This window comes from Belonocnema kinseyi, chromosome 6 (assembly GCF_010883055.1).
Source record: "Belonocnema kinseyi isolate 2016_QV_RU_SX_M_011 chromosome 6, B_treatae_v1, whole genome shotgun sequence".
Lineage (NCBI taxonomy): Eukaryota > Metazoa > Arthropoda > Insecta > Hymenoptera > Cynipidae > Belonocnema > Belonocnema kinseyi.
Window position 1 is genome coordinate 64,544,621 of NC_046662.1, and position 27,921 is coordinate 64,572,541.

Sequence of the window (27,921 nt, forward strand, 5' to 3'; positions counted from 1 at the left end):
AAGAATAATTTGCTTAAATAATTATTTATGCCAAATTGAATGAATTATTAACCTACTCCATGATTAAATTAGACAAATAGTTAGACATTTCAGAAAAAACAGCAACTTTCTGGCATTATTCAAATTGAATATTACTAACAATAATAATAAATGATTAAAAAAATTTATTTTCTTAAATGTAATCAATTATGTACCTCACCCTAATCGAAAATTGGACAAAAAGAGATAAATTGTTTTAAAAAACTGCAATTTTGTATCATTATTCTAATAGAATATTATTAACAATCATCAAATTGTTTAAATAATTATTTTTGTTACCGCTAATTAAATATTCCTTTAATCTAATTCGAAATTCGACAAAAAAGTGGAACATCTTGGAAAAACCGCGACTTTCTAACTTAAGGGGGTTTTCTTTGGGATTCTATAAAACTGACTTAAGGGGTTGATATTCCAAGAGTAATATTTTATTTGTATTTTATGGTTAATTGTAAAGAGAAATGCTGAGCTTGAATTAGATTCGGCTAATATTTACAATTCTGAATTAAATTTAGAAAAAAATGGTTAGTTCCTTTTTTTGCATTTTAATTTTTTTCACATTTCGCGAATAGAGTAGATTAGAAAGGGGTAAAAATAATTGAAAGCCTCACATTGCTAATAAAAGAGTTTCCCCTTTTGTCATTTTCCAGAAATTCCAAGAGTCGTGCAGACCCAAGGCACGGCAAGTGAAGATAACGGCGATCACGATGATGAGGACGAAGAACGCTATGATGGAAGAGCTGGTAAGCGGAAGATTATGAATTGATACCTAAATATTTTCAAAATACACAGTATTTTATTATCGAAGGAAAAGATTAAAATTTAAGGATTGTATTTTTTAATATTATCATCGATTTATGAACGCCTCTCTGTATAAATTTATGTTGATCTTTTAAATCAAAATTTTACAAAAAGGTTTGACAACATTATTGAAAAAAACTTTTTTTATCTTCTGGCAGGCCGCAGCTCACCACACTATTGACTCTATTTGACACTGTTTTACAGCGATGATACTGTTTGGCTATTATTTCGAAAATGACACTTGAGACACTATTTTTAAATCAGAAAGGCGAATTTTGAACCAAGGAAGATTATTCAGTCAATAAAGAAAAAAATGTCATAAGAAATGTTGAATTTTCAAGCTACAAATATGAGCTTTCAACCAAAGTAGCTGAATGTATAACTGAATAGTTAAATTTTCAAGCAAAAAGATAAATTAGAAAAAAAGATGAATTTTCAACGAAGATAAATTTTTTAATTTAAAAAACTGAATCCTCAAAAAAATACCAAATAGTTTAATTTAAAACAAAGAAGATTATTTTCATACCAAAAAAGAAGAATTTTCAACAAAATAATGCATTTTTAACTAAATTCAACTAGAGTTGATACATTTTTATTGAGTAGTACTAACTTGCAAAAAAAATTAATTTTCTATAAGACAGTTATTTTGTATTATTTAGATGAATTTTATGCTAAACTGTGGAATTTTCAACACCAAAAATACGAATTTTCTCTAAAACAGTTGCATTTTTAACCCGAGAATATATATTTTCAACAAAACAGTTCAATTTTCAGATAAGAAAATTAGGTTTAACCAAAAGTAAAAATGAATAAATCCTCAATAAAAGAAATGAGCTTTTACGAAAGTAGTTCTACTAAGGAGCTAAATTTTTAACCTGAAAACAAGAATATTTAACTTAAACTGCAATAGTTTATATTAAAAAAAAAAATTATTTTAATTAAAAATAAAAAACAATTGGAATTAAATATTAAAGACGTACTTCCTATAAAATCCTCAATAAACTTACAAGTTTTCAACAATATAAATGAATTTTTTAATAAATTGTTGAATCTTCTACCAAATTTTTTAATTTTTGAACCGAAACTAAGAATTTTCTACAAAACAGTTTAATTTTCAACCAGGCAGTTGAATTTCTTACATTAAAATGTTAAATTTCCTTACAAAGAGATCAATTTTGAAATCAAAAAGATCAATATTTCAGAAAATAGTTGAAGTGCCAATAAAAAAAAATTAACCAAGAGAGAAAAAAATCTAATAAAATTGTTGAATTTTCAAGACAAAAAGACAACATTTTCAACAAAATAGTTGAATTTTCTACCAAGAAGTATGCCTTTTTAACGAAATTGTTGAATTTTCAACCAAATAATTCAAGTTTGAACCAATTAATACACTGACTAAAAAAGATAAATGCTTGACAAAAAATTTAATATTACGCCTTTCAACTGAAAACAATTAATTTTCAACAAAAAATTGTTGGATTTTCTTATCGGGTTCTAATAATTCAGTTGGAATTTTAGTGGAAAGACTGAAGCCTGCTATAAATCAAAAAGAATTTTGATCATTTATAATATAATGAATAACATGTAATATATTCATTAGAGTTAATTTTCAATGATTGAAAAATTTTATGACACTACCTAGACGCCATTTCTTTTTAATTTTTGATACTATTTACACATCTTAAATACTTGTTCTGGAATAATCATCACATTTTTGGCGTCTTAGATTTTTTAAATTGCCCTCAAACATTTTTTTATCTGTCGAAAAGTAATAAGCAATAAAGAAAGTTCGAGAGCATAAATCCTCTAATATTCTTAATGACAAGATTTATTTGCTAGTAAAAAATAATTTTAATAACATACACAGTTTTCAATTTATCCAATTCTTTTTTATGCTTTTTCACTCATCAGTTTTTAATGCGAGATAACACTTCCTCAACTATGATTAAGTATATAAAACAAAGAATTTAATTTCTCCTATTTAAAAAAGAGCTCGATACTTTAATTTCGTTCTGATAACAGAATGCTTTAAAATTGTTAAAAAAAAGGTATTCTGTATTCGAATGCAAGAACATTCAGTTTGAAAATGGTTGAGGCTCACCTTGCACGAGGTTAACCACTGAAGAATGCTTGTGAACTATTTTTGAATCTTTTAACTATTATGAATTCTTTTCTATTCTTTTACATTTGCTTAAAGTCTCTCACAATCTTTTGAATTATTTTGAAGTTATGATACATTTAAGCAGGCAAAATTTCCACTAAAAAACAAAGTCCTAACTATAATAAACCACAAGTTGTCGCTTCCTGAAATAGACTAATTTTTTCTAGAATTTTGTTAGATCGTTTTTTTAAAATATTGATTATAAAATAGATATGTATAGTCACTTTGATGCATTCTAGTGTATTTAGTTTTTTTAAATCATTTGAATTCTTCTGAACTCATTAAATTTTTTTAATTCTTTCAATTCTTAAAAGAATTTTAATTGCCTAAAATTGTTTAGGATTCTCCTGAAGCCTTGTGGTGAAATCTGTTAGATTATTCAAAAGGTTTATTAATTCTGTAAATTCTTTTGAATTCTTTGACTTCTTTTGAAGTCTTAGAATTTAAAACATTTTTAGAATTATTTTGACATCTTAAAATTCTTTTAAATTCTTAGAATTTTCATGAGTTCTTTGAATTACTTCAAATTCTTCGAATTCTGTTGAGTTATTTTAAATTCTTCTAATTTCTTTTGAATTATTTTAATTTGTATTGGATTCTCTTGAAGTATTTGCCCTTTTGCGTAAACTATATGTACTTTGCATTTAAAAAAGATCCTAATTCTCCAATTTCTAGTGTCATATGAAACACTTTTTATTTCTGTTGAAAATTACACATTTTTTGTTTTATTTTGTAGAAAAAAAGAACACTAGATTAAAAAATCAAGCGTTTGAAAAAAGCTGAGAAATGAAACAAAGATACACAAAACACTTCGCGGGTCGCTAAATTAGTAAAAGGTATCTAATAGGTCATCAGCATACAATTCAAAAAGTACCTAAAGTACTTTGCAACATTGTTGGTGAGGAAGTGAGGGGGTAGGAAAGTAGTGGAAGTGAGGGGAAATGAGGGAAGGCGTGAATGAGAAGTCAGGGGAAACAAGGAGTGGGTAAGTAGGGGGATTAAGGAGAAATGAAGGGTGGGGAAGTAGTGCATTTTGTATAAATGATGGTAGGTGAAGTAGAGGAAGTTAAAGGAAATGAAGGGTGGAGAGGTAGGGGAAGTGAGGAATAATCATATAGGGGAAATAGGGGAAATAAAAGTAAGCGAGTGGGATTAGGGGAAATTATTATAAACGAAGGTGAGTAGGATAAAGGAGGTGTTGGCTATGGAAGGGTTTATTTTGAATTTTGAATTACTTGGATTCTTTTCAATTCTTTGAATTATTTTGAATTTTTTACCTTCTTTTATTTCCTTTGAAGTACAGTGAAATCCTTTAATAGTCCTCCCTTCTATAGTCCTTCTGATAATTGACGCTTCGAGGCAGGTAGGTGTAACAGGAGCTGCGCGGGGTCTGCTGTTGTCACTCAGGCGGGCAATCAAGCGCGAAGAAACAAAAGCGAAGCGGGCTATAAAGAGTTAGTTCCGACCCACCGTCAGGCCTAAAATCGGCGCTATAGAAGAGTTTCATTGTATTTTGAGTTATTTTGGATTTGAAATTTGCTTGTGTCCATCAAAATTGTTGTTTCGTTAACCCTTGGTCTTCCGCGTAAAAATCGTGCTATTTAATCAAAGCCGGAATTTGCGGTAATTTCATGAATCGCTGAAACCAAAGACAATCTGAGACGTTACGCTACTGCGGGGAAGGTGAGGGCGAAACGGAATTTAAGCGCGATATTAATTTAGCAAAGAGGTGAAGGAAGGGCGATAGAGATTCGGGGATGGAAGACGTCTAGCCGCTCGGTTGCAGTCAGCCTCCCCTAATGGCGTAATTAAAACTACCCTCGCTCGTTCATACTGAAGCGGCTCGGAATAGCATGGCAGTCGGCTCGCGCTTATACTCGTATTAACATCGAGCGTGCGCTCATATCCCTTATAACCTTAGGTAATACCTACCTTGTAAACTCTTGTAGGTCTACTACCTATGTACTTATTTGCAGTAGTTGCACGTCGTGTATTACATTCCTTTGTACGCCTCTCATATCATCCTTCTTACCTACTGGTATCACCGACTTCACATTGCTGTCTCCACACGCGATTTTCTCCGTCAGTCATTGAACTTATATCGTTATATATGGGTTATTCTCCAGGCAGAGGGCACTTTTGAAAAAAAAATGAATTTAAAAAAATAGATTTTTTAAACTAATTTCTTTTAGTATGCGTCAGGTTCATTGTCATTAAAACAGGAACTTATGAAAGTATACAAGCTACTGTAGTATATTATGCACCTAGGGGGAAAAGAGGGACTTTTTCGACGCTTTTACGTGCTCGCCTACAACTCGTATTGAAAGCATACACTCGTCGAAAAAGTCCCTCTACCGCTTGGCGCAAACGATATTTTTCATAACAAAGGGATGATTTCAGACATTTTTCGAAATATACTCATAATTTCAGCCCATATTAGATTTCGAACAAAGGAAGCATGATTTACGGTAATTTTAAGGCTAATTTATGGCAAGTTACCATAAATTGCCCAAGATTCAATTTAAAAATATCTATAAATTTCCGGAAATTTATGGAAAATTGTCGGTCATTCAGGTTCATTTTACAGGTAAATGTGGTAACTTACCATAAATTACCCAAAATTCAATTTTAAACATTTTTATAAATTTCGTGCAATGTATATATTTTTTGGTCATTTATGGTGATATTACAGGTAATCTATGGTAACTTAAGATAAATCACCCAAAATTAAATAAAAAAATTTCTATAAAGTTGTGGAAATTTTGGGTAATTTACGGTAATTTTCTGCAACCAAATTTTCCCGACAGGTTTTACGGTGGGTGGTCTAATTATCGTAAGATGCGAGCTCATAGACTTATAATTTTCATTATTAAACTTGACGTCATTTTTCACTCCCTAGGGTGTAAAACGTAAAGCCTTAGAGGACGGAAATCATGCTTGTGCCATACAAATTTATTTTATAGACTTGTCTCCACACACCCGTTTTCTATCTTTACGGTAACTATATTTATTCCTAAATAAAGTAAAATAATGCGATTAAATTTTCGGAAGTGAGGAATAATATAATAGAAAATGTATACTAGATATGCAAAGAGGATTAAATATTTACTTTATTGAATAAAAAAGATTTTAACTAATTTTTATAAATTAAAATGAATCAATTTTTGGTTAAAGTTTAAAGACTAAAAATTAGGTAGATATAAAATTCCTTTGCCTTGAAAATATAATAATATGATTTATCGAAAATATCAACAATTTAATAACAAATAATAATGATTTTTGAAAAAACAAATTCTTGTTTTAACAGCCGTAAGAACATATTTCGATAAAAATATATAAGTTTTGTTTAATTTTTATGATTCAACTAAATATCTCTATTTAAAAAAATATATGTTTCGCCCCATGCAATGCTTCTTTTTTGCATTTCTAACTATCAAATTTTTTATTTTTTATTAATACTCTTTTATAATTAAAACAACACTATTTATTGGAAAAAATTTCTTTATTTTACTCATAAGCATTTTTTGGAACGGTTCTATTTCTTATCAGCCAGCCCTGACAATCCAAAAGTAAGGTCACTTCCATGGATGTTACGTCGATGGAAAACAACACAAAAAGTATTACCATAGTTTTAAAGTATCATGATTTGAGAAATCCTATAATAAATTGTTTTCTGCCACCCTAATCCAATTTTTTTTCTATTATTCAGAAACTTTTGTTACGAAATATAAAAGTTATTGCAAGTTACGTCAATGGATATTAATAAAAATACGCAAGGTTTTTTTTAGAATTTTTGTTGTAATTGTGCTGAGAATTATCAATGTTTACACTAAAAACTTAGATGATAAATAGTAATATATTTATTTTTAAATCCGACGTTTCAGCTGGACCCAGAAAGGTATTCCTAGTTGTCAAGCGACGCCTGTTTATGTATCAACATAACCTCAAAAATATTTTAATAGACTCTTATATTTGCGTGCATATATAATGTATATTGTACTAAAATTAAAATATCAATGAAAACAATTGTGCTTTTTGCGTCTAACCTTAAGGTTCTTAAGCATAACTTGTAATGTAGTTAATTATTTATTTCCTACGTGACTCCAAAATTTCATTCAGGCATGTGTGGACCTTTGTTAAAGCGATTTTTCGGGTACATAATATTTTTTTACTTTGTTTTACAATGATATAACCTAATTTTTACTATAGAACTTGTTATTAGGTGCTCAAATAAGGTAGTTTACCAAGATTTGTATTAATACAAGTAGTTTGATTAATATAATCCATGGACATGAAACTGCCCTGCCTGAGGAAAATAAGTGAAAAAAAAGATAAATTAAAAATGCCACTGATGACCCTTTTAGTTAATATTTATTTGTTCAATTGAGTTTTTAAATAGAAATGAGCAATTACGAATCGCAGCTATAATTTATTTTGCCAACTTAATCCGATTGACAGTTGTTGCAGGTGAAAAAACTAGCACGCATATTGGCACAATTTAAGTGCAAATGTCTGTCGCATGAATTGCATAATAATGACGGAAAGTACAATTATTTTGATCAGGATTTTCAGGTAAAAATGAAAAATAGCATATGGGGGTCAAAAAACGTTTGCCAACCTATATGGTACACTAGGGAGGTCCAAGAAAAACGCTTCTCGAGAGTTCCATTTCCGGAATAAGAAAATCCGCTTTTTTTTAATTCAAAGTCAAAGAAATAAAACCATACAGGTAGCGTTGATTTTCAACCCACCCAAACGCTACCACAGCTCCCGAAATATGAGCCTAGAATGAAAAAACTCAATTTTTAGGTATTATTGGTAGTTTTCAACAATTTCTGCCATTTTTATTTAAACAAATAATTACTAATAGATAATTTCAGTATTTCGCATGACTTTTTGAACCATTTTCATTATTTAAATCAATATAACTTGTTTAAACAATTATTTATTTCCAAAAAATGTAAAAAATAATCGTATTTTCTTTATGATTTGTAATAGTTGACCATTGTTTGAAGTTTTCGAATTTTTTAAACATTATGTGATTCTTTAAACAATTAATTATTGTTTATTTTCAAAATATCTGAAAATTGAGCCAGAGTTCTCCACTTTTTTTCTGTAATTGGTACCCTATGCTACTTTTTGTTGAATAATTACATAATTTTGAAGCATTTCTTCTAATTTTTAAAAAAATTTAATTTATTTAAACAATTTTTATTTGATAAAGCAGTTTACTTTCAAAGACTTTTAAAAAATATTATAAAAAAAGAACACAACCATTTTTATTTGATCAAGCAGTTTTCTTTCAAAGACTTTTAAAAAATAATATAAAAAGGAACACAAAGAATTATTTATCTGACTGTGTAGTGTATAGATATAAAATATTAACTTTTCTTTAATTTTTTGAACCAACTGAATTTATTTAACCCTCATTACTTACCTGGGGTCAGAATGACCCCAGCTTCAACTCCAGTCTAAATTTTGAATACGATTTCGAGCAAATGTTTATACACCTCAAAATAATTTTTATTTTTAAAAAATTAGAATCTAATTTCTATATATTAAATAGTGTCTGTGAATTTTTTCAATTTGAAACCATGAATACAATCAGTACGACAGCGTTTCAAAGTCTGATGGGGTAAATTTGACCCCATGTAAGTAATATGTCATTTTTCACAGGTATAAGTGATGAAGGTTGAACAATTATTTTCTTTGCAAACTCATTTTAAATCGTATTTTATAAGTTAAACGTAATATTGAGTGATTTTGAGTACTGGTAAATTTTGCTCAAAGCGTTATTTCCTTGTTTTTACAATTTTTTTTCTTCAAATTTCCTTCAAATAGAGCGTGGATGATTTACGAATAAAAATTTTATAAACAATTACGTGACGTTTTAAATAGAATTCTCTACTTCTTAAAGTCATTCGATACTATCTTTAATTCAGAAAATACGATTTTAAAAATATTGTTCAAAAATAAGTCTTGAATCAAATTATATTTGTTTGTCCACTTGACAAATGGTTAATATATGCTTTCTATACACTATGCAGTCAGAGAAATAATAATATGTATTCTGTTTCATATTGTTTTTTTAAGGGCATGCTCTTCGGTGACCACGTGACCAAACTAGTCCCCGGTTATGAGTATATTTTTGGTGTTCACTGTGTCCACATGGATTGAGATATCGTGTTTAAAATTTGATAGATTAAATAAAAGGCACTAAAGAACGTTTGTATACATCAATATGTTTATAATTTTAAAGAAAGTTTATTTATAAATTAATGAAATAGGATATTACCATTCGAGTTATAGCACTTTGCAGATAATGTTTGGTTTGATACATTTCAGATTTTTTTATTCGCGTATATTGAGCACTGTCATAAATTTTGGACTAAATCGTCTAAACCTTAAAAAAAATAATATAAGCAATAAAATTTGCACATTCGTTGCAAATAAAAAATTTAGCATCTGCACACACGTAATTTATCATTATTTTTGGAGCATTTTGAGCGATTTCTAGCGGAGAAAAAAAGAAACTTTGAACGTCGATAAAGTCGAGATCACGTGACTAAGTTCGTTCATGAAATTTTTGTGTAGAGAATGAAATGATTTTCATTTTTTTTTGGTCCTCACTACGTCCACACGGATTGCGATATCGTGTTCAGGATTTAGGAAGTTATACAGAAAGCACTAAGGAACGTTTGTATACATCACAATGTTTATAATTACGAAGAAAGTTTTCTAGTAAAATACTACAGGAATAGGAAATTAACTTTTAACGTCGATAAAGTAGATGCCTCGATTTAAAAAAATCGAAAATAATAAAAATTTTCTAATGATTATATATTCTTGTGGATTTTTTGTAATGGGGTGAAACAATTCTAAGAATAAAAGTAAAAGTTCGTCCGGGTGCGAAAGACAAGGCGAGTCCGACGCTGAGTCCCGCTGGTTGGTTCACTGTCAACAATACTTATCAGCTGATCGATTCAACGTCAAGAATTATGGAAATTGGTTGGAAAACTCTGACGAGTAAATTTTAGCATATGGCTGGTGTTGCTATGTTTCCAATTTGAAATTTATCTTTTATTTTTAGGACCAAAAAAATGAAAGTCACTTGATTTCGACTTTATCGACGTTCAAAGTTTCTTTTTTTCTCCGCTAGAAATCGCTAAAAATGTCCAAAAAATCAATCAATATGAGCGAATCAAAAAATCTAAAATGCATGAAACCAAAAATGATCTGCAAAGTGCTATAACTCGAATGGTAATATCCTATTCCATCAATTTATAAATAAACTTTCTTTAAAATTACCAATATTTTGATGTATGCAAACGTTCTTTAGTGCTTTTTATTTTTTCTGTCAAAGTTTAAACACGATATCTCAATCCGTGTGGACACAGTGAACACCAACAAAAAAAGTTCATAACCGGGGACTAATTTAGTCACGTGGACACCGAAGAGCATGCCCTTAAACGTACCGGAAAAAACTGCTTGAAAAAATAAAAATTGTTTAAACAAATAAGAATTTGTTAAACATCCGCAGAAATGTATCAAAATTATGTAATTGTTCAACAAGAAGTAGCATAGGATAGCAATTTGCATAAAAGTGGACATTTCTAGCTCATTTTTTAGAAATTTCGAAAATGAATAATAATTGTTTGAATAATTACATAATGTTTTTAAAAAATCTAATACTCCAAACAATGGCCAACTATATTTCATTCAGAAAAGAAGATTATTTTTTTAAATAAATAATTTTTTTATTAATTTACATTAATTTAAACAAATAAAAACTGTTTCAAAAGTCATGGCAGATATTTTAATTGTCTAACAGTAATTATTTGTATGGAAAAGAATGACAGAAATTGCTGAAAATTAACAATAATACGTATGAATGTATTTTTTTACTTTTTAGTCATATTTGGTGTGCTGTGAGGGGGGGGGGAGCGATATGAATTAATTGAAAATCAAAGTGATTAGTATGGTTTAATTTCGTAGACACTTCTTTTCAATCCCCACAAAACTTCACATGCTTCGATCGTACCCTGAGGTATGAGTTCAATTTTTTGAAAGACAAAAATTTCCGCATATTAATTAAATGTGATTCTTAAGTGTGCGAAGGCACGTGTTAATATTCTAATTTCGAAAAATAATATTACGGATTTTCTTTTAATGGAAATGGAAACCTTTTGAGGGGTGACTTGCCCTCTACAATGAAAAGAATTTTTGCAATGCATTTTTGGACCACCCTAATGGTACACATTTCCTAATCTATACATTTATCGATATTTTTGCATTGTTGGGGGGGAGGGGTGATCTGCTCTATATGCACACAAAAATTTCAATAAAAAATATTCAGTTAACTGGGGTTGAATAATGCCAACATGATAATTTTTCCACACTTTTTAGTGCAACGGTTACAAGCGTGAAACATCTCCTCGAGTTAACATAGAAAGTAAGCTACTATTGATACGAATATCTGACAGTAATAACAGGTTTCACCAATGCAAAGAGTTGAAAAAACGCGTTGTCCCAACCTATACAGTGTTCCAACCTGTACGACACTTCCACTTAATACCATGGTGTTGTTGCTTGAATTTGATTATATTTTTTTGAATACTGCGTAATATTTTGAAAAATTTAGTGCAATAAAAAGTTGTTTAATGCCTTCAAACGGGGTAATTTCGGACATGGAGAGTGAATTTAGACATTCCGAAATTCATAGTCTAAATTACTTTAACCACAATCTAGAAATAGTTCAAGCTTTAACTGATTCTTGACTGATTGTAGATTCTATTTCCTTTTTTCGAATTTAAAATCTTGTTTCTAGCTTAATGTTCATAACTGTTTTTCTCATGTGTGTCTGTCTTTCACAATTTCATTGATACAAAACGCTCATTTTCCAATTTTTTAAAGTTAATGTTGTCCTTCAGAAACAGGGCAGAATTGAGGTAAACATTTTCCAGTAATATTTGTAATGCTTTCCTTGTTCATAAAACCATGTTTCATGTACTTTACTTAAGTGGAAGAATTTTTATGAGAGGCCCTATGGAGGCATTGTGTAAGAAATATTCGAAAGCTGAAGTGTAGTAACAGATTTACCCCATGTATCACAATTACCCCGATTGACCCCACATATTTCAATTCTCCTACATAGCATAGCGAATAAGGAACAGGCAAAGACGACACTGCACGCCAGGAATAAGCACACTCTGAACAGCACAATCGTATTTGAGTATATCACCCTACTCAAGTGTTGTACATAGGTACACGAATGAATACATATCCATGGTACAAAGCCAGCTTCTCGAGTTCTGCGAGCCTGATAGTTTAAGCGGACTTGCTCTTGCGCGTATGGCTGCATACATAGTTTAAGCGGACTTGCTCTTGCGCGTATGGCTGCATACGTATACGCAGGCGTAATTTATACATGCGAGCACGTATGTGGCTCTTATACTTGATCTTCCCGCTTTACAACACCAAATTGTGCAATTCACCAAAATTATTCCACGTCCAGGATAAATGTCAATTGATCTGAAATTAGATATCCAGGTTCTTGAAGGTACTGTGCTAGAACTGAAAAAGTTCCTAATAATAAACATGTTCTGAACTAACACACTGTATGCTTGTTACCATTGGTCCAGTTGAAGAGTTCATTAGAATCATTACATATCCAGGAAAGATCTCAATTGATCCAATATTACGAATATAGACTATTGAGGGCAGTAGTCCAATAGTGAAGAAATTCAAAATGATAATTATTAACTATGTTCTGTTCTTACAAAAAATTATGCAGGTCACCAAAATCATTACACATTCAGTACAGATGTCAATGAATCCAAAATTACAAATCCAGACCCTTAAGGTACAAACCCAGTACTGAAGAAACCCCTAATGGTATCTATATTCTTTAGTTACACACTGTAGACTTGGCACCACCTGTCAAATTGCGTCATTCACCAAAATCCTTATACATCAATTACAGATGATGCTGGGTTCTGACTCTATATAGATTTCGTAATTACTCTCTATAGACTTGGTACCACTCTTCAAATTGTACAAGTCGCCAAAATCATTACACCTCCAGCAAAGATGATGCTTGGTACCTATCCGGTCAATTTATGCAATTCCCAAAAATTATTATACATCCAGTAAGGATGTCAATTAATGTGAAATTACAAATACAAATTCCTGAAAGGAATTTGACCCAGTCTAATTTTGCAACTTACCAAAATCATTGCACATACAGTAAAGATAATGCTTCATACCGAACCCAGATACAGATAGGTTTGGTCATTTAAAACTGTAGGCTTGGTACCGCCTCTAAAAATGGTGTAATTCACTCAAATCATTAAACATCCAATCAAAATGATGATTGGTAACCGACCCTATAAAGGTTTGGTAACTTACACACTCTAGGCTTGGCACCACTCTTTAAATTGAGCAAGTCGTCAAAATCATTACACATCCAGTAAAAATGATGTATTGGTACCTATCCGGTCAAACTGTACAATTCACCAAAATTATTAGACATCCAGTAAAGATGTTAACGGATTCAAAATACAAATCGAGATTCTTTAAGGTACTGCCTCATTACTGAAGAAAGCTCTGATGATAAGTAGGTTCTATACATACATACTGTAAGCTTAGTACCACTGGACAAACTGTGCAATTCACCAAAATCATTACGCATCCAGTAAAGATGTCAACTGATCTGAAATTGCGAAACCAGAATATATAAGATACAAGAAACGTAACTGTAACTAGTTATATTTCTTTCTAAGTAACGCTAAGTAACTAGTTATTTAAACAAATCAAAAAGAACTTGCCCAAAACTGATCCAGACTATTTAAGTGCCTGGCCCACTACTGAGAAAATCCCTAGTCTTAACTATATTATTTGAATCTCGGAAGTTTGTCACATGAAAAATTCAATGACCTAGGGCTTTGAAAGAGAATGAACGTGAATTTTGTCAGACAAAGCTGGAGAACAAATGACGATTCAGCTAGATTTAATACCCTCACAGAGCAATTTGCATAAAGGCATATGCACATGCATGAGAAGATCCGTCAACCGAAAGCCATGCATAAAGAAGCTCCGTAATATGCACGACCTGTGATTGGTGAATTCTTCTCCTGCATATGCATACGTGACTATGTAAATTCACACACAAGGGCCCTTCGGTGGTCAGTCGGCGCGACGGTAGGACATTATATAGCAGGTAAGAAGTCCTACCCAAACACACTACCCAGTACTCAACCCGTTTATACCCTGTTATTATCTTCTTTTTTCCTCTCCTTTACTTGCTTCATGTATATCATAAGGCGGACAATCTCATTTTATTTGTGTAAGCGTTCAAAGTTATATCAATATTTATATTTTCTTTGTGCAAAGGATTTAACCTTCAGCATTTTTTATTTAAGGCAGATGAATGTTTGGGAAGTTGAACAGCCCCAAAATTATTATAACGATTAATTAACTGTTTTTTATGTTAAATAGTAAATATTTTCGATTATTATTTCTTAGAGAAAAGAGAAAAAATCTACCTTAGCCCGGATTTGAACCAGGAATGCTACTACACATGAAGGCAGCGTTAACCAGTTACGCGGCCGAGGCTGTGGTAAATTTGTTCTCGTTTCTCCGACAAATTATAGACCAGTAATTGACACCAATAAATATTTAATGTAATAAATTAATCACCCTGATCAAGAAAGTAACATAATTATTTACATTTGTATTCTGATTCGGTGAAAACTCTTCAGATTCAAGTATTCATTAAAATAGTTTCAGAAGATAAAGACATGCAGACCCGCATCACCATTTAATAATGGCGAAACAAACCAAAATCTACCACAGCCTCTATGATGTAATTGATTAACACTCCACATAAGCATAGTCACTTTCCCGGTTCAAATCGAGGCTGAGGTAGATTTTTTCTCTTTTCAAACAAATAATAGACCAGTAATCGGCATTATTCAATATTTAACATAAAAAATTAATTTGTAACCTTGGTCGATAAAATAAAATCATTGTTTAAATACTATTAATTAGCGTTCATTTCCGTAAAAATAATAAGTTTTTTGCAGGTAAGGGATGCCGTTACTTTCAAGCAAACAAAAATAAATTTAAACCAAAACCAGTTGCATTTTCAGCCAGATAGTTCAATTTTTAAGCTAAGAAGACTAGTTCTCAACGAAAAATGTAATATAGTTGAATTTTCAACCCAATAGTTGAATTTTCCACCAAAACAGTTGCATTTTCTATCACGAAGATTCATTTTATACACAAAATTGGAAATTTCAACAAAACCCCTGATTTTTCAAAAAATAGTTGTATTTTTAACTGAAAAAAAAATTCAGCCAAAATTAGAATAGTAAAATTTTCAGTTAGAAACATTATTCATAAAAAAACGAATTTTCCAAACAAGTTGTTGAATTTTCCACCAAAAAATATGATTTTCCAATGAAAAATTTCCTAATTTTATTTTCAACTAAAATCTATCAATTTTAACTAAAAAGACAATAGTGAAATTTTCAGTTATAAAAATTAGTTATAACAAAAACGAATTTTCACAAAATCTTTCTATCTTCTCTGTTTTCAAGAAACTTTCTTCTTTTCACATCTTTATTTTAATGTGAACTGAATTAATAGAACACAATAAGAAAAGTCAATTATTTTTGTTGAAAGTTTTTATTTATTGTAAATCTTCTTGGTTAAAATTAATGTTTTTGGTTGAAAATTATCCTTTTTTTGAAGATTTATATTTGCAAGTTAAAATTCAAACCGTTTTATAGAGAGTTCATATTCTTGTATTGAAAATTCAACAATTTTATAAAAAAATGAAACTAATTGGTAGAAAATTAACTTTTTTGTTTAAAATTTATTCCCTTAGATTGAATATTCTATTGTCTTGTATAAACTTGATATTTTCGTTAGAAAATTCATCTCTTTTGGTAAATACTTAATCTTCTTTGTATAAAATGCAACTGCTCGTTTAAAATTTCTTGTATTTTGTTGGTATTTCGTCTTTTTGGTAGAAAGTTCATCCTTTTACTTAAAAATTCATCTTTTTAGCTGAAAATAGGAATATTTTCTACAATTTAGTTGGCAATTAACTTTTTATTGAAAATTTAAATTTACGGTTTCAGAACTTAACTGCTTAGTAGAGATTTTCTCTTTTTAATTTAGAAATTTTTTTTCTCACTTGACTGACAAATATTTCTTTTTAAAGATTCAATTTTTGTAGACAATTCGACTTTTTGGTAAAAAATTAATGTTCTCGGTGAAATTGACCCTTTTTGTTGAGAATTCAACTATTGGGTTAAAAAATCATCTTGGTTTGAAATTTAACTACGTGGTTAGAAGTTCAACTAATTTGTTAGACGTTTTTGTTTAACGATTCGCCCTTGGTTGAATATTAAACTTTTTTCAACTTGTTTTTTAATTAAAAACTAATTTTTTATCTGAAAATTGAACTATTCCGTTTTGGGTTTAAAATTTACTTGTTGGAAAATTCGTCTTTTTGTGTAGAAAATAACTCCTGTTGGTTGAAAATTCAACTGTCTCGTGAAAAATTCGTCTTTTTCGGCTTGATCTTTTGTGGTAGGAAAGTCATTTTTTTTAATTGAAAATTCCTCTTTCTTGGTTCAAAAAAAATCTGTTATATTAAAACTTAAGTTTCTTCTAAAAGATTCGTCTTTTTAGTTTGAAAATTAAACCATTTTGTTAAAAGTTCAACTATTATTTTGTTGAAAGTATCATTTTTTTTAGAATTTAACTTTTGATTGAAAATTCATCTTTCTTGATTGAAACTGTGCTTTCTTGTTGAAAATTTGACTTAAAATATCAGGAATTGAAAGCGTTTCATATTGAATTCAATAGCATATCTACATTCATTTTATTTCTCAGATATTTTTAAAGCATTTTGGGCTGTACATTCTGAAATAGAAAACATCAATTTCGAAACTTTCTTGTACTACCGGATGCTAAAACACAACTTTTTTTGCTGAACTGAGATGATTCGATTAAGTTCTGGAGTTTCACTTTACTCTGCATTAATAACACATAAGTGCCAATTTACTAAGTTCCTTACTTATAAGTCACAAATAATGCTAATTTGAAGACATTCCAACGAGGAGAATTTTCTTTTAACAAAACTAGTTTCCACTTTCGGTAATGGTAACTTCTGCTGCCGCAGCACAAAGTAACAGTCCAACTGACTTTCCGAGGTAATGGATTGGTAGTTAATATTGTAAAAAAGTAGCAAACTTTCATTTCAGCCACAAGGCCAGAGATTTATCCTACTTTTCGGGAAAATTACATTGGACGTGCCCGTTACGGCAGGGGTCTCATACTTAAAGTGAATTTAAGTCAGATTTATCGCAGCGAGACCAAATAATAATTTCCCGCAACTGCGGTCGCAATGTGCGACCACCCTTGGCTTCCCTCAAAGTTACGCGAGCAAGTATGAACTTCATGAAAAAAAAAATTAAAGAGGAGAAAGGAAAGGAAAGGGAGTCGTCGCTTTTGGCCGGGGTGTTTACGGGCACGCTTTAAACGCATTATGTGTGTCCCAAGTCAGGAGTTACATGTGTGAGTTGTATGTGCGCATGCAAATCTAAAAATGCTAGGTACGAAAGTACGCACTCACATGCACATAAACGTACACATTGAAGCCTATGAGTGCATTTGCACTCAACCAAAAAAAACGTTTCATCAAGAGGGTGTTTCCGTTTCAGAAAACATGGCTGGGGTAATATTTGTACACAGCATCGATTCGTTTTTGCGACACATATGTGCACGTCGAACTGACAGTTCACTGCGACCAGCTGAGGGGAAGCGATAAATCGCCGCTGACCAAGGCAATTAGTTTACGTTAACAAGTCGCTTTTCGCATGATCGAAATTTTAGTTTATGAACCATCCAAAACTGATGCCATTTTCCTGAAATCATATTCTTGAAATTCCTATGCATGATATGTGGCAAAACACTGGTGGACAATGTGAGTAATGAGATAATCCTCAAAGAATGTGGTGTAGAGGAGACACTAGTCGACGTGTGTGAAAGAAATTCTTTGAGATGGGTTGAGCATGTACTAAAATTATAGATTAATCTAAAACACTGTATCTGCTCTCCTATATTACGCCCTTTCTCACAAAGTGAGTCACGAGTACCCTTGCAGGGAAATGGCTTAATGGTAAAATAATAATATTATTATTATCATTATTATTATGTTTTCCCCGAACGTAATGTAGCCGATGGCTAAATGTATAAAATTTTTATTTTTAGGCGGAAAAAAATTTCAATTGTCCTCTATTAAAGGCTCGAAAACCAGAACCGAACGAGCGCTTGAGCAGTAGGCAAGAGTGGGAATGACGCGCCGAAAATGCGACGAAAGAGAGAACGGTCTTTTGTCGGGTTTCTGCGCGTAATCCCCACTCCTACCTATTGCTCGAGCGCACGTTCGGTTCTACTTTGGAGCTAGAGATAGTTAAGAGTTCTAGTTTTTTTTTATAAAATGTTCTCTATCAGCTTTAATGTAGACACTTACTATTTTTCTTCATTCTTCAAGTGTTTTTCTATATTTAGTTATAGCTCATACTCCCATTTCTGGCAAATTTAAAACTTTCTAGGACCAACAGGAAAGGTTTTAGGAAATTTTAATTGCGGGGTTGAAGAAAATTCCAATTTTTTCCTGTATTGCGCTGCATATGATTAGTATTAATTTTCCTTACATTTTGTTGTTGTTAAATTAATTATCTCTGTATTAATTGAAAATGAAAGAACTTTCTGTCACAGTCCATACAAGTCAAATTCAATTAATTAAATTAATGTTGAAAAATAGCTTCCTAAAAACTTTAATTATTAATATTAATTAAGTTAAATGAAGTTTTTCATTTCATTTTCATTTTTTAATTATTATCTATTATTAAATTTCCATATCTCTGAAAATTAATGTTTCTTTTTATGCTAAAAATAGTTATTTAAATTCACCTAGTTTGTACTCCCTCTGGAAGATTTACAACTTCTTAGGACCAACAGGAAATCTTTTAGAAAATTTCGAATTTCGAGCTTGAGATAAATGTCAATTTTCCTATATTGCGCTTTAAATTTTGATGGCACTACAATTTTTGTCTTTAATGTCATGTGAACGTAACGTATTTAATTTTTCAAATTTTTAACTCGATATCGCGTTTCATACGAGCGTAAGTTGGATTTGAAAAAATGTGACATTTTTTTGAGATTACGCTCACATGGCCTCAAAGGGTATACTTTAGATTTACCTAGTTCTTACTCCTGTTTCCAGAAGACTTGCAACTTTCTAGGGCCAGCAGGGAATATTTTGGAAAATTATATATTTCCAGGTGTAAAAAAGTCAAATTTTCTTATCGTGCTAGAAATTTCTTTAGCTCTGAAAAAAAATTTTTCTTTCTTAAAGTGTTCTATTAGATATTTTCAATGGCCTCGGACCAACTGGAAACATTTTAGACAAATTTTTATTTTGTCGTCGCAGAAAAATTCTAATTTTTCTATATTGGTCTATAAATCACTATGGACCTGAAAATGATACATTTTGTTTTTCTACAAATATTTCTTTAGATTCATTTAGTTCCTACTCCCGTTTTCCTAAATTTTGAAACTTCTCAAAACCGACAGAAGTTATTTTATGAAATTTCGAATTTAGAGGTGGGAAACAAATTAAGATTTTTCTATCTTGGCCTCAGAATAATTGTGGATGGAGGTATTAATTATTTTCCTCTGAAAAGTGTTTTTGTGAATTTATCTAGTTTCTAATAAAACTGCTGGAAGATTTACAACTTTCTAAGGCCAAAAGGGAATGTCTTAGAGAATTTCAAATTTAGGGATGCGAAAAAGTTCAAATTTTCCTGTTATCTCATAAATTATTCTAGCTTATAATAATTATTATTCATTATCACGTGTTTCATTAGATTTACCTTGTTCTTCTCTTATTTCTGAAAGATTTACAATTTCCTAGAACGAACACGTAATGTTAAAGAAACTTTTTGAATTTCGTGTTGGGAGAAAATTCCAGATTTCCTTATTGGAATAGAAATTTCTGTGGCGCTCAATAGTATCCTTTTTTAACCACAAATTCCATCAATCAGTAATAAAGAAAATGGTAAAATTAAATGATTCAAAAACATCTCTCACCAATTCAGAAAAAAAATTATCTGCAAAAATAATTGTTTACCATTTATTTGACGAAAAGAGGGGGGTTGGCTTCTTTACACGCTAAAGTGCATAAAGAATTTTTTTCATAATCAATCAAAAGCATGATATTATTCAACCCATAGAAAGGCTAATTACGGCTTCTCTCTAAAATATTGCCCATTTTTGCAGAAAATTGCCATCATTACCATTTTCTCACATCTTAGAACAGTTTAAAGCTCCAGCACCACATCTTAATCAAATCTGATTGATGTTCTGTTCATTTATGAAAATAATCCAGAGTTTGTTATGGTCGTGAGGTAACAGGGAAGCTAATAATTTACCATGATGTTAGAAGCTCTTGATCCTGCTTAGCTCCCAAGTCAAAGTTAATTACCACCCCCTTCGCAGCTAATTTAAATCAAGTCTAACCGATCCCCGTTAGACACGTCCTTCCTCCATCTTACAGATTACGAAAGTTTGCACCAAAGTTATATTATTATGGACCTCGTTGCTGGCTCTGGACTTCGATTATAATCGATCGATATCGCTATAACCTGCTCCTCCTTAAGGTCGACTTCGGAATGGCCCCCATGCCTTTGCAGATGCGCTTTTATTACAGCTTGGCACGCTGTAGGTGTACTTTGCAACAAGGCGTGTATTATAGGTGAATTTTCCATTGGATAGTTTATAGAGCCCGAGGCAATGAACTTTGCAAAATCTCTGATTTGTCCTGGAAAAGATGACTTGCACCTGGTAATAGGGTATTTATTTTAACAGCGCACTTATGCTGAACAAAGGCTATTATTTATTGATTGTAACGGTTCTGGGTTGGTTAACAATTCCAGGATTTTTTAATGTCCACCTGATGCGATGCAGAGAGAACTTAATGCTACTGGACTTTGTGGGATATATCATTATGTCATGATTATACAAAATAAATCGAATTTTTATGTAAATCAAAGCTTTTGTTCTTGTCACTGTTCAGAAATTAGCATCGGCGATATTAGAGTTTGAAAATAACATTTTGGAATTCGAAATATTTTTGAATTTTTGCTTCTTCTTACATCTTTGGATCTAGAGATCATGAAGAGTTCGAGTTTTTTTTATAAAATGTTCTCTATCGGCTTTAATGTAGACTTTTACTATTAGCTTACTATATATAGTCATACGGTCTACAATTGTTCAAATTAAATTTTTATTTGTAAAAGGATTACGATTGGTGTTGATGTAGCAGAAGGGTAAAGACTTTAAATCCGAATTGCTTCCCTTCTAAATACATGAATCATTCGTGATCAATCCTTACATCAAAGGGGATCAAGTCAGCAGGAAATAAAACCCTTATGTTCCATAAGCGGGATTAGTTTACATAAATCCTAAATTTATAAATAAAAAATAAATTCAAAGACAAAATCTATATTTTTCTTGTATATTATTCATAATGATTAAATCATGCGTATATATAAGAATGGCGTATTATTTCACTACACCTATCAATCATTCATGTATGTAGATTTCATTCAACGTCAAAATGTACTGAATCATCAATCTTGAAATATGAGTTTTCACACCTTCTCTTATTCTTCTAATGAATAGAATGACTTAATCGAAAAATCAGGACATTATCCCACTTAGCACGCAATTCAACTTCTATTTTCTTTGGTGCTTAAAACAACCTAACCAATTTTTTATTTTCCTTGACCTATATAAAATTTGTTGTTTAGGTTAAATTTCAAACAAAAAAAAATCATGTATAATCAAAAAGAATAATTCTGTATCAAAAAAATTCATTTTTAACAATATACATAAATTTTTAATAAAATAGTTAAACTTTTAAGGAAAGAAATGAACTGTCTACTAAAATGAGGAATCTTAACCGAAAAATGAATTTTCAACTAAGAAGATTAAGTTTCTGTCAAAAAAGAAGAATTATCAACTAAGAAAGATCAATTTTTAGCCAATATGGAATATTTATATTTACATTTAAAAAATTTAACCATGAGAAACGAATTTTCAACAAAAAAATAGTTCAATTTTCAACCAGAGAAAAGAATTTGCAACAACAAAAATTATTTTTTTCTCTTAGAAGATTAATATTCAACCACAAAATATGAATTTACATCAGAACGCAAGAATTTTTAGGCAAATAGATGAATTTTGAACTAAAGAAGATGCGTTTTCAAACAAACAAGGTGTAGTTAAATTTTTAATTATAGAAATTAATTTTCAATCAAAAAAAGTACTTTTAAGAATTTAGTGGAATTTTTAAACAAAGAAATGAATTTTGTACCAAATGGTTCAGTTTTCTACCAAAAATGATGAATTTGCAACAAAATACATAAATTTCCAAAAACAAAAAAAGATCAGTTTTCAGCAAAAAATGGAAGAGTTGTATTTTCAGTAAAAAAAATTAATTTTCAACAAAGAAAAAAGAGTTTTTAAATAAATAGTTAAATTTTTAACTAATTAAACTAATTTGTTAACAAAATAAATGAATTTTCAACTTTAATACTAAATTATTAATATAAAAAGTGAATTTTCTTTCAAAAAGTTAAATTCTCGAACAAAAAGATGAATTTTCAGCCATAAAGATTAATTTTCTACCAAAAATGACAAACTTGCAACAAAATATATGAACTTTCAACTAAACATGGACCAGCAAAATAGTCGAATGTTAAACCAAATAAATTAATTTCAAGAAAATACATGAATTTTAAACAAAAATATATAAAATTTCAACCAAATATTGAATAATTAAATTTCCTTTTAAAAAATTTATTTTCTGGCAATTAAAAACGAATTTTCAACAAATTAGTTACATTAAAAATAAAAGGGTTTTGGAACTCAATTTATGAATCACTAACCAAAAAAATAATTTTTAACAAAGTAGAACCACTTTCAACTAAGTGGTTTAATTTTCAACGAAAAATGTAATTTTTTATCATATAAACAAAAAATATTTCAATTTGAAACCATGAACAGTTGAATTTGAGCAAAGAAGACAAATTTTTAACAAAATAGGTGAAAACAAGATTAAATTTCTAAAATAGATAAATTTTTAAACCAGAAACGCGAATTTGAACCAAGAAAGATTTTTCTTTCAATAAAAAAAAATGTCTTCCAATATGTAGTACTTCCATGCCAAATAGACAAATTTTCTACTAAAAAAGAACAATTTTTTACGAAAAATCGATTCAGTAACTTTATAAATGATAGAAATTACTTTGTTGAGGTAACAATGTTTATTTAAATAATTAAGAACTATCTTACAATATTTTTATAATTTTAAATACTCTTCATGACATCCTATTTTTTTGTTAATCCGATTTTTTCTTTTTGAATATTTGTAAAATTCGACACATGTCAAGTTTTTGAAGTTAAATTGAAAAGTCATAATGATACGACACCCTCAGAAATTGTAAACAAAATTCAGGTCCACGCTTTAAAAATCACGAATTTTCGTATTCGGGAATGAAAAATCAGGACAGTCTAAAAAATCATAAAATTAGAACAGCGATAAAAAAATCATAATGAACGAGATTATGAATCACATGACCTTTGATTTGTCTTTCGTTCGTGACCTTCTGATTTCTTGATGTCGAAGATGAATTACACGAACTATAAAGTGATTTGAAGGTAATCTCCTTTCGCGTTTCCTGCAGTAGGATATGCGCTCGTTGTGAGGAAAGGGTCGGCGACAATTTCACAGTCTATAAATGCGCGATATCGAATTTTATGTGTTAATAATTACAATGTAAATAATAGGTTTTAATATGAAATCAGGGCAAAAGCCAGAGAATTTCTATAAGAGAGAACTTTAAATGACTGTCAAGGCTAATAAATTTACAATTTTTTAATTTTAATTAAAAATTGAAAATGAATGATTTTTCAGGGAAAAGTTAAGGAATTTTTTAACTAAAGTTTACGGCCACCTTAATTATTATTCTTGTTTGTGATTTATTTTCTTTGTATTTCTATTTGTTTGTTTTTCAGTTGCTTCATCCTATCGATTCTATTTTTAATTAAAAACTTTATTAGTTGGTTGAAAATTCAATCTTTTTTGTATCAAATTGCATTTTTTATTGAAACCTCATATTTTTGGATAAAAATGCAACTGTTTGGTTGAAAATTAATCTTCTTTGTTTGAGGATTCAACTATTTTTTAAATTAAGATCTTTTTTAATTGAAATTTAAAATTTTAATTATCTATAATCCTACTGCAGTTACTCTTCCATTTGTTGTTTAAAATTTATCTTTTTTATCTGATTTGTTTTTTGGTATGAAGATTCGTGTATTTTATTCAAAATGCGTCTTTTTTGGTAGAAAAGTCATCTCCTTTGTAGAAAATTTCATCTTTTTTTGTATAAAATTAACTTTTTTAAATTCATATTTTGGTATTGAAAATTCAACTAAAATCTTTCTTGGCTCAAAATATTTAAATTCATCTTTTTCGGTAGAAATGTGATCTTTTTTTCTTATAAATTAAACTATTTTGTGGTAAAAAATTCAACCAACATCTCTCCAAATTGAAAATTTTTTTTTAATTTGTCTTTTCGGTTTATAAATTCATTTCGTTTGTTAGAAGAAGTATTTCGTTGAAAATTTGTTGTTTTTTTTAAATTTTTTTCTTCTGTAAAAACTTAAAGAATCGATTTTTGGCGAAAAATTCATCGTTTTTAGTTTAAAATTCAACTATTAAATTTTGTATGAGAATTTTATGTTTTTGGTTGAAAAATTTTACTTAAAATCTCGACATGTCTATTTGGTTGAAAATGCATTATTTTAACTGAAAATGAAAAGTTCAAGTTGGTGATTCATTTACGTTAAAAAAATTTCTTGCTGGTGGAATGTCTAACAACTTTATTGAAAAATGATTTTTTCTTACGTCGAAATTTACTTTAATTGATTTTTTTAAATTGAAAATTCATCTACTTAGGTAAAAGCTGATCTGCTTTGTTGAAAATATATTTTTTTGTTTAAAGCTTCATCTTTTAGGTTGAAAATGTAACTACTTTGTTGAAAAATCGATATTTTTGGTTTAAAATGAATTGTTTTAACTGAACATGTAAGTTTTCCATGTATAGTTGAAAATTCGTCTTTTTTGGTAGCAAGCATAATCTTTTTGGTTGACATTTTTCTTTTTTGGTTAAAAATAAAACTTTTTGATAGAAAATTAATTTTCAGTCGAAATTCAAGTATTTGGTTAACAATTTAAATATTTTGTTAAAAACTCAATTCTGGATGAAAATTTAACCATTACGATAAAAATTTATTTTTTGTTGTTTTTGATTGAAGATGAATCTTTTTATTTGACTATTGACTGTTTGACTAATTTGACTAATTGCTTATAAATTCATCTTTTATGGTAAAAAAGTAATTTTTTGTTGTTGAAGTACTTATATAAATAAATAAAAGAACATTTTAATTTGCATTCACGATGCATTTTTTCCGTTCATAATAGATTTTGTTAAAAATATTCCAAGATTAACATTCTGGTCTTTGAGTATTAATAATCATGGAAAATGTAAAATTGGCGAGGGAATTTCAAAAATTAAGTTTTGCAATCACCTTAGAAATTTTCCAGTTTGTATTATATGTCTTAGGAAATTATTTAACGAAATTATATTATTTTAAAGAAGATTTATAATCCAGAATAGATTATAACTGTAAAAAACGAAGAAGAAGCTAATTGAGACACCGAAAAAGCGATTAGAAAATTTGTGAGGTGTGCTGAACACACAGTTTAAATTCTGAGACTAAAGATGTTTACCTTGGCGTTTCTAAAAGCAACCAGGTCAATCTCTTTCGTGGATATTTACGAAATTCAGCTTAACGGCGCGAGGTTTACACTCGACGCCTGCAAGCTCTCTGCTGCCAAAGAAAACATTGCTGGTTATATTAATTTATCTCACAAACATTTTTTTTAATGTTGCAAAAAATCAATTATAAAATTAATTCAAAAGTTCGGAGATTACAGTTCGATTCATTTTTCATAATTTAAAACACAAGATGTCATCAGAAACATGTTATTAATTTTTGAAAGATGTTATTACCATTTAAAGATGTTAATGTCCAGTTTTCAAATGATTGATTAATGCAAATTTCGTCGTTAAAATGATTATTGTGGACCAAAAATTTTGGAAGAACAAGAAAAAATGTGCGTTGGTCCGGATTTGAACCCGGAACGTCACTATTCATGAGTTGAGTTAACAAATTCCCAATAAGGCTCCTTTCATGTATAGTGGCGTTCCCGGATCGAATTCGGGCCGAGGCAGATTTTTTCTTGTCCTTTAAAAATTATTTGTCCAACGTTATTGTTTAACCATCTAAATTTTTATGAATCAGAAACATCTCTCCCTCAAAACTGGATTTCAGAAAACTGGAATATTTTTAAAAATCTGCGTCTTATCATCCCGAATAATTGGCGTAGACTAGTGACGTTCGATGAATATACATTAAAAAAAATTTTTAAAGTCTATAAGCAAACGAAAAAAAAGTAAAGCAGGAAGTTTTTAAAATTATTGTTTATAAAATTATTTCTCTCTAGCTTACTTAAGAAGATTTTGAGAAATGAACTCTTTTCAGTAACAAAAATATACTGGAATAAAATTAATGAAACTCAAGAATCAAAATCTCTCTATTGACAACAAGACGTTGAACAAATTTAAGAAATTGGAAAAATGAAAATCAGAACAACAATTGAAATTGAAGGTTTTTCAAATGTTGGTTTATAAAATTATTTCTTTCTAGCTTAATTAAAAGAATATTTTTAGAAACCATGTTTTTCACTGACAAGAATTGCTGAATCTCAAGAATCAAAATCACTTTATTGACAAAAATAAGGTCAAAAAATTTATGAAATTGGAAAATTCAACATTTTTTATTACTTTTCTTTTTTCCTTGTCCACTGAAAAATCTTTGTTGCTTGAAAATTCAACTGCTTTTGATTAAAAATTAAACTATTTTCTGGCGGAAACATCAACTATTACATTTTTCAATCAGAAGGCATCATTTTGGTTACAAATTCGACTACTTGATTGTAAGTTAAACTATTTTTATAAAAATTCATTTTTTGATTAAAGATTCAGCCTTTTATTGAAAATTAATTTTTTTGGTCGTAACTTTCATAATTTTTCTGAAAATGTATTTCTCTGTTAAAGTTGGTCTGTTTAATTTAAAATTCAAATGTTTGGTTAGAAATTCCTGCATTTTGCTTCAAATCGGTCTTTTTCGACAGAGAATTCATTTTCTTGGTAAAAAAATTCATATTTTTGGTTCAAAATCATTTTTTTGTCAAAAATTCAATTACTTGTTCAAAATTCTTTGTATTTTGTTAAAAGATATATTTGCGTAAGATTCCCCCTCCCCCCCATAAATCATCTTACACAATTTTTTGATGAGCTACAAGGTTGGGGGTTGCAGTGAAAGGCGCCGGTAGTCTGTGAGTTCAGAGCAATCGGAGTATGAAGTTATGGAGGGGGTGGACTTTGGAAGGTGATTGAAAAATGTGGAAGATTCAATTGTGGAAGCTGTAGAGTGATGCAGTGGGTTAAATAGTTAAGGAAGGGAATGGCGCAAGGGGGGGGGGCAGCTGTGGAGGACTTCAGACTATATGGAAGGGGGATGGACAAGGTAGAATGGTAAGTGATGGATGAGGTCTGATGATGTGGAGTAGGCTGCGGTTAAGGAGGGCAGGGGTATTGGATGGATGTTGTGGATGAGCTCAATGCATATGGAAGGGGAAGGGAGAAGGTGGA

General features: G+C 30.0%; 1 protein-coding gene across 1 annotated transcript in view; it reads left to right on the plus strand.

Moving 5' to 3' along the window:
- Positions 1–27,921, plus strand: part of LOC117174684 (netrin-1-like) — a 452,050-nt gene that overhangs the window by 408,455 nt on the left and 15,674 nt on the right. The window contains exon 4 of the mRNA XM_033363983.1: positions 687–779. Coding sequence (XP_033219874.1) covers positions 687–779 — 93 coding nt within the window. The remainder of the gene's footprint in view (positions 1–686; positions 780–27,921) is intronic.